Consider the following 11,893-nt stretch of genomic DNA (forward strand, 5'->3'; position numbering starts at 1 on the left):
GAAGTTTATGTAGGTCAAGGCATCAAGATAAAGAAACATGAGATGTTTGTAGAAATAAAAACACTAAAAAAGCCACTTGTATTTCATATAAATACTTGGGTATCATTGCTCACACTGAGTTGGTTCGTAGTGTTGAAAAACCATTGTTTGTATTCAAATATAGAATGGGAATCATTGGCAACAGGGGCTCGATTTTCTCAAAGAAGATACAAGCAAATCAATGGTGAAGGATTTTGTGATTGTGACATTCAACCTTTAACTAGTGTAAGAAAACATTTGGGGAATCATTTATGGCTTTTTGTGAACATTACAATTCATGCATAGCAACAAGTTTATGTAGCACAATTACTTAAATATAAGGAACAAATTGCTATATTTTAGTATTCACGGCAATGTATATCTCAAAATAGTGGATTGGGGATGTGCCACAATGCAACAATTGAAAGTTTTCCAAAGCTCCTAAATCTAAATGCTTCTATTAGGAGAGACTAGAGTATAAAGTTTCAGTATGTATCTCTACAACCCCCCCCCCCCCCCCCCCCCCCCCCCCCCTTTTAAAAAAAGAAAAAAGATTTGATCAGTTATTTGTGCAAGTTTTTATTATTGCGGCTCTATCTAATGAATATCAAATAAATATTTAGCACTATTTAATATCAAATAAATATAATTTGAGATATCTTTTGATTGGTTTGCCATGTCTAATCATTTTTAAGTGTGAGATGTTCTCCAACACAATAAAGTAATCAAATATTCTAACTTTTCTATGAGTTTATTTTGAAGTATGAGAGTTTCTAATACACTAAATTTAATGAACTTTTAAGTATCACACATTCTAAAGTGTGAGAAATTCTCTAATACAACCATGTAACTTTATTTTTTTTTCAAATATATAAAATTAACTAATTTATATTTGATATTTTATTGATATAATTATTTTTATATCTTAACATCTTTATAAAATTTACATATGTAATATATATATGTAATATATATATATATATATATATATATATATATATATATATTCACATATGATTACTTAATTAAAATAAAGTAGTTTAAAAATAATTAATAATTATATATAAATTTCTAATATCATCATTAAGGATAAGAAAAACTCAAATACAATTACAATATCACAATTATTCTAATGTGCTAGATAAAATTTAATACAACTTTATGATAATACTATTAATTCAATTTCAATTTACATGTAAGCTTTATATTAGTTTAAGCTAGATATTAGAATAGAAGTGCTTGTAGTTTGGTAAATTTTCTTGTGACAACATGAGGTTTCTTATGTGTATAAATAAAGCTTTTATATCAAAAGATTTTTTATCATAATATGTTTTGCTCAAAATACATTCCAATCAAAAAGCTTTTGATCAAAATGTAAGCACTATTTGGTCATATAAAAAAAGAGTTATGCATCACCAAATTATCCACCTAAATTTTGATGGCTAACATAAAAATTAGTCACTATTCATGGGGAAAAAAAAATCTAAATCATGTAAGGCACAACCTAAATAACTTCCTTATCAAACCTTAAAGATATTTTTTCTTCTACATATTGTAATAAAAGACATGCCACATACTTGATCTAAGTCCAAAGAAGAGTCCAAAATCGAACATCTTACTCATGCACACACTCTTATTCATATATGAAATAATTAGATATATAGACAATCAATACGTCTTGGATAACCAAAAAATTTAAGAAGAGAAGAAAACAACACATAGTAAATCTACATAACCTACATTGTCAAATTATAATTCTCTTTCCCTCACTCTTTTCTCTTTCAAGAGAAGAAACTCACAAGAGATTCATATATCAAGAGACAATTCTCTTGCAAGGAAAGCCAGATGCAACACTCAACATCAATCATATCTTAATAGCTTCAAGCACAAGCCAGTTTCTACTTGTAGTCATACTATATCAAACCTTGAAATAGCCTTCACCATATTTTCTCAAACAATACAATTATCTCTTTATATACGCATATCTTGTTGGGTTTTTTCGCTCGTTAGGTACTTTAGAAATCCAAAATATGCATCTCTCTCAACTCTCAACTCTGTACTTTGTACTCTATTCTCTATACTCTGTACCCTCAACTCTTTAAGAAATTGGCATTCCATCGAGGTGGCAAAATCATTATAGAGGAGTTAAGAAAGACTTACTAAGTTACTTTTGGCACAAATGGGCAATTTATCAAGGTAGGAAAGTCTCTCCTCTTAGGCTTTTCTCTACCGTTTTTTTACTCTTTTCTCCTCTCTCTATACATTCTCTCTCCCCTCTCTATCTCCTCTCTCTCTCTATCCTTATTGTATCCTCTCTCCTTTGTAATGTACATGCTTGATTACATGACGAGTAACGTTTTAGTAGTCGCCTAGAGTTTACCATCCCGTCGTTGCTATCCGTACTCTAATCAGAATGATCGGATTTTGTTCATTGGCTAGTTAACCCTAGGTCTACCCCGCAAGGGAAGCGTCCTGCCATTACCCACTGAGGACCAACCTAAAGGTTCCTAATTGACCTAATAGTCACCTATCAACAACTAGCTCACATCCGGAGGTGTCCTTCAAGAGGCTTCTTGTCCCGAAGGAGTGATTGCCATAACCCTTAGTTCATGGAGTACAATGCTTTTTTCCAGTAGCAGACTAAGGATTTATGAAATCCCTCGTAGTACTCTGGCACAGCCGCCATACTTTTCCCCTAAGATAATTTACAGTTCGGTTCTAAGACCAAACCCTAGGTAAGTCAGTGAATCAACCCTTCATAGAGTTTCTTCCCAGTGTTTGTTTTTGGGAAAACCTCTCGGCTAACTGAGACCACCCTACCATAGGACTGGATTCATCGGGAATCCATCCACCCAGTTTCCTTCATGGAAGTTCTTTGTTATCTAATTACCTACCACATTACGTGAAACATATAAAAACAACTTCATTAATTAAAAATCCCTTTATGCACAATTGATCATTTACGTAATTTTCTCACGAACATACAATCAGAATAAAACAAATTCATCGATTATGTTCTATAATGTGTGTTCTCCCATCCATACATGAGAAAAATTACAATTTCACATGTTGCCACATCCGACGCATCTGCACGTCACCAAGATCAATCCACCTATAGCTAGTGTTTACCCAAGTAGAACTCGAGCCATATAGGGGACCAAGTAGTTCCTAGGTGCATCTTTGATTTACTAGCCATAGCCCCTTTGACACCTTAACTACCTCCGACTTAATACGATCCTTGTTGGGAGACCTCTCACCATCGGAGCCAGTCCATTCTACCACAGCGATAAAGACATCCCCTCTTGGTATGGGGATTTAGCACCTATCCTTGGGGGAGCTATAGGGCTCCTCAATTTTTATGTGTTCCAATACTTAATTCAATGAGGATCTAATCTAGAAAATCAGAAACAAGATTGATATCTTCAAGCAGTTATAACTTCAATCAATCATGCAACTTTCAAGTAATGATTAATCTAGTAGCAATTGATACTTGAGTTTAACATAATGAACTCTTCCCCTTGGAATTTAACTAAGGGTATCTAGATTTTGGAGTCTCTAACTTTCTAGTTCTTGTAACCAAGTTTCTTGGCCTTAAGTCTGTTTCTTCAACTTAGAGATATTTTCTGTCTTTAAAATATTTTATTAGAGCTTCTAGATTAAAACTATATCCTTGGCTAGTTTCTTCGGGGTTTTGTTCTTAGTAAATTCATCTTGAATTCACTAGTCTTATTTTCTATAGGGTTAACCTTAAAAATCCTCATGGTTTCTCTTGATTTCTAGGTTTTCATAGTTTCCCTAATAGTTTCCAGCCTATAAGATGTTCTTATCTTATTCCTATTGAATTTGAATAGAAAAACCTATGGTGTTGCGATTGGTAAAGGGTTGTTATCCCTGCCCATCACTCCGTTAGTAACTCATGTGCTCGCAACTCCAACTATTGCTTCCACGTTAGTAGGGTCATTAGCGATTTCCACTTTTGAATTCTTTTTCATCGGGGCCATGATGGAATTATGATTCGTAGAAGAAGAAGAACATGACAGTAATACTAGCTAGCAAAGGTGTAAGACTCACAATGATGATGATGGTTATTGTGGGATTCGATGATGTAGGCGCCTCATAGATGGTTCTTCTTGCTTTGTGGAGAGCAATACTTCTCTCTCTCTCTCTACTCTACAAGCAAGGGTAAGAACAAGGGTAGCTCTTTCTCTAGTATAGAGCAAGAGCAAGAGAATAGGTATGATCTCTCTCTCTCTAGCTTGGGTAAGTTACTCATGAATGTATGTGTGCATCACGCGGGTTCAAAAAAATGTATTTTTAAAATACTATTTGTATACATTTTTTACATACAAAGTGGTGTAATATAAAGGGTTTATTTACAGATTGAATGGAAACGAGTTATGTTTTATTCAAGAAAAATTCACAGATAAGGATATTTATAAATAGGCATTGAATGCACGTGATGTAGAGGATATACATATAGTAACTTCCCCGAGCTCTCTAGTAGACAAAATAGGAACAAGAGTAGAGGTATAACTTCTAATCGGATTGATAGAATAGGATAAGGTTCTGCAATGTCTTCTCTTCTCGAATTAGAGTAGAAGAGGATGAGACTTCAATGTATCCTCTTCCTTGGGTTGAATGGAATGATGTCTCTTCGTCTCGCAGAATAGAATCTCCTCCTTCCCAATCGATATCTCGTCCTCGTCAAGATTTCTCTTGTCCCTCTCTCTTGGTATGGAGCCAGATGTCGCATGGAATTCATGTGGGGGTTCATGAAGTTGCTCGTCGCGGGGACGGGAATTTGTTATTACCGATCTTAAAAAATAGGCGAGAAGCTTTAAGCTGAACTCAAGCCAATCTCCATAGACTCGTGATGTTGGAACTTTGATGTAGGTGAGGGGCTTAAAGCACGTCCTCAAACCTTCTCTTCGGAATTCAATGGCAAGATCAAAGAAGGTGAGGGATAAAACCTCAACCTCAAGCCTTACACACACATGATTTTTGATGGCCTTTCTCCCCTCCTTGTCCTCTCTTTTATAGTTCTTCTTCACTCCCTCTCATGTGTGTTTTTTCTTTGTTTTTTTATAAAAGCTCAAGGCATTTAGCTTTAAAGCTTGTGCTTTTTTCACTACTTTCGTTTTTTCTGCCCTATGCATGTCTGTAACTTGTTTGGATCATAACTTTGTCATATGAACTCTCAATAGAGTTGTTCGGGTACTCAAAATGATCGGAATATATTTGATCAAGAAGTTAGCATGGATAGAATCATGAAAATCTATCAAAAATAGATTAAAATAACAATTTTCGTAAATCACGTCATTTTTCTCCATCTTTTATCTTGGATGACTTATTCCCTTCAAAATAAGTCACAGAATATGTTTGGATCCATCTAAAGTAGGAATTAAGTCATCTCAAGATGATACTAGAGATTTCAAACTATTCTTGTAAACCAGTCCTGCTTCCTGTAAATCTTGTAGTGAGTTTGCAGTTTTTCCAAGTGTGGATGTGCAACACCACATATACGCACATTAAAATAAACTAAGGAATAGGGACATTACACCTTTCTTTCACCCTTCCTCTCTCTATCCCCTACTCTCTTTTCTCTATAATATACTCTCTCTCCTCTCTTTACCTCATCTCTCTCCTCTCTCTATCCCCGCTCTTTTTTCTCTCCTAGACTCTCTCTCTACTATTTTCTCTCTTCTACCCTTTCTCTCTCTCTACTGTCTACCTCCTCTCTCTCTCTCTCTATCCTCAACTCTCTTCTCTCTCCTTTCTCTCTACTCTCTCTCTACACACTCTCTCTCTTTCCTCTTTTCTCTCTCCACTCTCTCTTTGTCTCCCTTTCTCTCTCTACCCTCTACTCTCTCCTCTGTCTACCTTTCCTCCTTTCTCTACCATCTACCTCCTCTCTCTCTCTCTACCTTTAACTCTCTTTTTTCTCTCCTTCCTCTCTACTCTCTCTACACACACACACATACTCTCTCTCTCATGTTTTCTCTCTCCACTCTCTTTGTCTCCCCACTATTTTCTCTCTCCTCTCCCTCTATGATCTCTCTACTCTTTTCTCTCTACCACCTATTCCTTTCTCTCTTCTCTTTATCCTTTTCTCTCTCCTCTCTCCTCTATCTTCTCTCTCTAACCCTACTCTCCTACTCTCTTTCTCCTCTCTCTATCATCATTTCTCTACCCTTTACTCTATTCTCTCTACTTTACTCCACCTTGCCACACACACACACACACACACACTCTCTCTCTCTCTCTCTCTCTCTCTCTCTCTCTCTCTCTCTCTCTCTCTCTCTACACAAATATAGTTAAAATTTTGTATATTTAGAACCTCTATTATCCTTACATTTGTTTTTCTACTTGAAAAATGGCGACAAGGAAAGGGAAAAACAGGGGATGTGGTTTTGTGGGCATACTTATAAGCTTGAGGGCAGCAAAATGAGGAAGGCGCAAAACTCTTGGCTTAAGTATTTTTTATGGCGTCAATGTATACATTGGTATAAGCATCAGAAATGTGTTGGAAAGGACATTGCTAGTTTCATAAGTTATTTACGTCAATTATATAATTGTTTATACTGACAATTATACCGTCGGTCATGTCATTGCCAAATTTTTTTTTAGAAAGCACGTTAGAAATAATCATTGGTACACTCCTCATCTCTTCTAGTGGGTGTCGCATATGGGTGAGTTAATTCAAGACTAGTACATTTCGAATCTCTTAATTGTGTGTGCCCAGCTTTACACCTTTGGATCAGGGTTCGAGAAATAATTTTTGAGGAAGAGGAAGTAAATCCTTTTTATTATCATCTGAAAAGGAAGTATCCCCCATTGAGACGATATCTTATACATATATTTAACAAATATAACTATATTTTGAAAAATTTGAAGATGATTTATTTCCTTCTTCCAAAGAATTGAGAAGGATTTTTGTCAAGGTGAACAAGTTCTAGGTTGAATCGAACCCGTCATTTCCCAAACCCTGCTTTGGATGCCATTCTTGTAGTTAACATATGAACATGCTGTTACCCAATCTTCAAAGTTGAAGGGAGGATGACCAGGTTCCAACTTCCAATGAGAGGACTAGTGGCTGCTTGTTTGAGATGGGTCAGAGTTTTGACCCGCTGGATGGAAGATGTCTCCGTCATTTGTGGAGTACCCATTCGCTTTGGATCGACGTGGAAAATTCGTGACATCCTGATTCCCAATCGTCCGAAGGAAGTTGTCCGTTTTGACCGGAGTTTTATGCTCATGTGTAGCTTTTCTAAGCTCACTCTATTACAATTTCACGATTGATTGCCGTGCCAATTAAATTAAAGATCATAATAATCGGCACACAAAGCTTGTGATAACGAAAAGCGTTTGCAGAGAAGACGGAACTTGGAACAGATGGGGATAATAACAATTAGCAGAGACATGGTTGTTCAATAGTCTTATAATCTTAATAATAAGAAAAGATATATTGGGATTATTTTGGTTTGGGGTGGGTCCATATCGGGGAGGATGCTGGCTAGACAAAAGGTGACGGCAAACATCGGCTGGCATGCCGGTCGGATGGCACATTTCGTTTGCAGCATTCGTATGCGCTCTTTTCTGTTTGGAGAAAGCGCGGGAGGTAGGCAAGAGATGCCCTTTGCCATTCCATGCTCTCAGCAAGCCTCCAAAGCCCCCCTCCCCCCCAAATCCCCAAAACATCTTTGGTACAACAGGACGCGGAGGCGAACCTGCCCTGCCGCCCCTGCTCCATTTTCAATCTTTCTTCTGCAGCTCTCGCCTCTCCTTGCCCCCAATAATAATAATAGGGCCTCCCAATCTTTCTTCTGCAGCTCTCGCCTCTCCTTGCCCAATAATAAAAATAGGGTCTCCCAAGCCACATTTCTTCTCACCTCGATCACACTACCTACCTACGTCCTCCTCAATGTTCTTCCCACACCCAAGTCACTCTGCCTCCGATGTGATTAAATCCCACACCACCTTATAACCGCTATCTAATGGCTAATCTCTGAACTAAAATCCGCAAATGTTCCAGGCTACTACTGTTTTATTAGCCAGAAAGCGCTATCGTCTCCTCAGGCACTTGCACCATACCCCCTTCCACAGAGGACAAAAGAAGAAGCAAGCACGCGTGGTAGCTATTGCCTAGGCTACTTGGAGCTCCCGTGTGGTGGACTTTGCTCGAGCTTAATGCATTTTTGCATGTTTCGGGTGATTAATCGGTGCGCCGCGTAAGAAGGAATCCGCTGCTACGTGTACTGTTTGATGCTGAGATCGTGTACAAACGTCTGGCTAAGCATTATATTTAGTTTATCTGCATCTTGAATCATTCTACACAGCAAGAGGGGCCGGGGAAGAATCCATAGCCAGCGAAATGGATGCTTTTAATGTCCTTCCAGATGTTCCGGCTCGGCCACATCGTGCTTGTATCTTCCTGCAGTACCACCCTCAACACGTCAACAAATGAGTGCTTCATACTTGAACTCACCACCACTACTTACGGTTTCTAAGGCTAGCATGGCTACATTTTTTCCAAGACCAAGCAACCCGACTGCCACATCAGTATGTTGCATGAAGCGAGACACCTCATCAGAGCCCAAGTCAGTTCTGGACTTGTTGACCATCAGCCCAGCCTCAAGCCCTGGAACCAGCCCCAACCGACTAATCGACGTGGGTATGGGCAGCGCAGCTTCAGCTAGTCTGCAGAAATCGGCGAGTATTCAGAAGACCTTGGAGACGGCACATAACTCTATGCAGCAGCGCATTGACGCTTCTCCTACCTTGATTGATGGTACTACACCTACCTTCTGTGCGTGCCGCTTTCATGAGGTAACTATAATCATAGCGTCGGATATATAGCAGTAATGTTCATGCTGATTTGTGCCAGTGCAGGCGGCCGTGGCGGGAAAGCTGATCATGTTCTGGAGGTCATGGGGGGCCTGGATCTCGACCTTGATTTCATCATGAAGACGCAGAGCACGCAGTCTGGCCTCAACGACGTGTTCGCCACCAACAGCCCAAGCTTGACTGCTGATCAAAACTTGTGGGATCATCAGGATGAAACTGTCCTAATTCATGTTCTTAGCCCAGCTGAAGAGAGATTTGTGGATTCTGATGACTTGTTATTAGGGAGTGCTAGCATGTATAGCTGCGCCGAGACGTTCCATGAATTTGGAGACAATAGAACACTCTCTCTCATTAACGACTCTTTAGAGACCTCCCCCCTTATCCAGGAATCTACACCACTGCTGCACTTTGGTACTAGTAGGAAAAGGCCTTACAGTGAGTTTTATGACGAGGAGGAGCAACTCCTCCCCTCAGCTCAATTCTTAGGTCAAAAAGAAGAAACTTTTCCTGATCTACTTTCCCCTTCTACACATCCACTACCTGCTGGTAGCGTGACGGCCAACCCATACGGTTGTGAAACAAGTAAAAGACGCCTGCTTGAGGAGCAGCCTATAAATAGAGCTTTTCATATCAATATCTCACAAGCGATGATAGGAAACACAGCAGCTAGTGCCATTTTGAATTATTCAGCTTTGCAGGCATGTAGTACTGAATCCGCCAGTCCTACTATCAATGAGTCCACTGATCCAAGTATCATGGACGTTCAATCCTTTGAAACAAATATTACCACTTGTGTGGTAGAAGAGATTCCTTCCCCTGGTATTGCAGACGTTGATGAGCAGGCGGCGTTCCCATTGGACATGCAACAACATCAAGAAGAGCAAGGTCTGCAGCTTGTTCACCTCCTCCTCCGCTGTGCTGAGATGGTTGGAGAAAAGCAATATGGCGTTGCTCAGCCTCTTCTAAGCAGGCTGCAACACATGTCGTCTCCGGATGGAGATCCAATGGAGCGCATTGCCTACTACTTCTCTGAGACTCTGTTGAAGGGAGTCCATGCCCCGAATTTCTGCAGTTCTAAACCCGCGCAGGACTACTTCTCCATGGGGTTAATGCGTACACATTATGATGACGATGAGTTGAATGGTTCTTGTGATGGTTCTGTTTCGCAAGTGGAGATTGATAGATCATATCTTGCGCTTTATCAGGCGCTGCCTTACACCAAGTGCATGCATTTTACCGCAAATCAGGCCATCTTAGAAGCCATGGCTGACTCCTCTCAGCTCCATGTGGTGGACTTTGACATTCAGCAAGGCATCCAGTGGCCGAACTTCCTTCAGTCACTAGCGGTGCGGCCGGGCGGGCCACCACAGTCCATCAAAATCTCAGCTGTGGGCTCTTGCCTTGGCAGGCTGAGGCAGACGGGGCGGATGCTGGCTGATTTCGCAAGCGCTCTGAAGCTCAAGTTCTGTTTTAACCCAGTGGTGGTGAACAGCTTCAGGGATCTGCATGTGGGCATGTTTAATGTCAATCAGATGGTTGATCAAGATCAGGCCGGGTATAGTCCAGCTGCATTAAGTGATCAGGAGGCCATCGCCGTTAATTTTCCGGCTATTCTCCACAGCCGACTGTGGGAAGGCATGGGAGTGGAGCAATTTCTAGGCTTTGTGAGGAGGCTGCAGCCAAGGGTGTTAACAGTGATTAAGGCCGAGAGGCACAACGACTCTCCTTCGTTCGTGCATCGTTTCATAGAGGTCCTCTTCTACTACAGTGCTCTGTTTGACTCGCTGGAAGTGGCTTTGGACAGGAGCAGCCCGGACAGAGCAAGGATCGAGAGGGTGTTGCTGAGCTCAGGTCTGAAGAACATCATAGTATCGGCCTCCAGCTGTGTGGACTCCCTGGAGGAAATGGCCATGCACGCGGGCACGGACAAATGGCATTGCCTTCTCAGCAAAGCAGGTTTCCACATCACTCCGCTGAGTGAGCATGCCTTGTACCAAGCTAAGCTGCTCCTTCGCCTCTACGCTTCCGAAGCTTTTAAGCTGGGCGATCATCATGACCATGGCTCCTCTGATTCTCGTGCTCTAACCATTGGTTGGAAGGAAACACCCTTGTTTGCAATCATGGCGGCCATGTCATGCGGAGACAATATTTACAAGGATGACAGTCCCGGCAACATGTAGGTACTAGGTACGTGGGTACTAGGCGGCCTGGCCTGAAAGACCGTGACAGCAACCGCATAGTAGTTAGTACACGTAGGTGGTACTAGGTGCAGTGAGAGTAGGTGACCAGTAACTAAGCTTATATTAGTATGCCACGGCCCACGGCCCACGGCCCACACCTCTGAAGAAGAAGGTTCCAAGGACTTCTCAAGGTGTTGCCTAGCTACTTTAGGGCGCCTTCCTAGGGTCTAGCGTCCAGGGTACAACTGTCTAGGTCAACAAATTGAACCCCATCAATGCAAACACTCGGAAGCTTTGACAATCTTTGCAATACGGATGGAGCAACCTCACAAATTCACAATGGCCACATCAATCGCACATGCTTTCAAAGCATGCCTTGACCTTTACTACATTCGTTAGTATGTTAAGCTCAGGATAGTAGTGGGACGGCTGCACAACCTAAGGATGATAGCAAAGGCTATTTTGGTTGTGGTCCCCCACATTATTCATTAAATGTTTATTTTTTATAAGTCAATTGTATACTCTACGAATAGAGCTCCTAGGCTTATATATATGAAGAAATATCAATAATTATTGTTCCTTCATATGCTAGGGTCGATTGTGTTATTACGGAGAACAATTTGGCTTGTTCTTTCTTGTGTGCTTGGTTGCAAATAAGCTAAAAGAGCACCCTCGAATTCTAAAGGCCTAGTTTGCAAGGTAATGGTGTGTCCTATGAAGCGATGCTTAATCGAATTGTTTTACGGCTACCATGTTGGACACAAATGCATCTAATAATAATTGAAGGAAGGAAACCTCGAGTGGAAGCTCGTGAGTGGAAGCAAGAGTTATGGTGGACGAAGCAAGAGAGC

At 40.6% G+C, this 11,893-nt stretch overlaps 1 protein-coding gene across 1 annotated transcript; it reads left to right on the top strand.

Moving 5' to 3' along the window:
• The first annotated feature begins 7,863 nt into the window (after window positions 1-7,863).
• On the top strand, window positions 7,864-11,548 carry LOC148015868 (uncharacterized). Its single transcript, XM_087664138.1, has 2 exons — window positions 7,864-8,806; window positions 8,908-11,548. The coding sequence occupies exons 1-2, from the start codon at window positions 8,479-8,481 to the stop codon at window positions 11,040-11,042; spliced, it is 2,463 nt and encodes an 820-aa protein (XP_087520264.1). The 5' UTR covers window positions 7,864-8,478; the 3' UTR covers window positions 11,043-11,548.
• The last annotated feature ends 345 nt before the right edge of the window (window positions 11,549-11,893 follow it).

This window comes from Lygodium microphyllum, chromosome 23 (assembly GCF_053477565.2).
Source record: "Lygodium microphyllum isolate KBCC chromosome 23, Lygodium_microphyllum_v1.1.10, whole genome shotgun sequence".
NCBI lineage: Eukaryota > Viridiplantae > Streptophyta > Polypodiopsida > Schizaeales > Lygodiaceae > Lygodium > Lygodium microphyllum.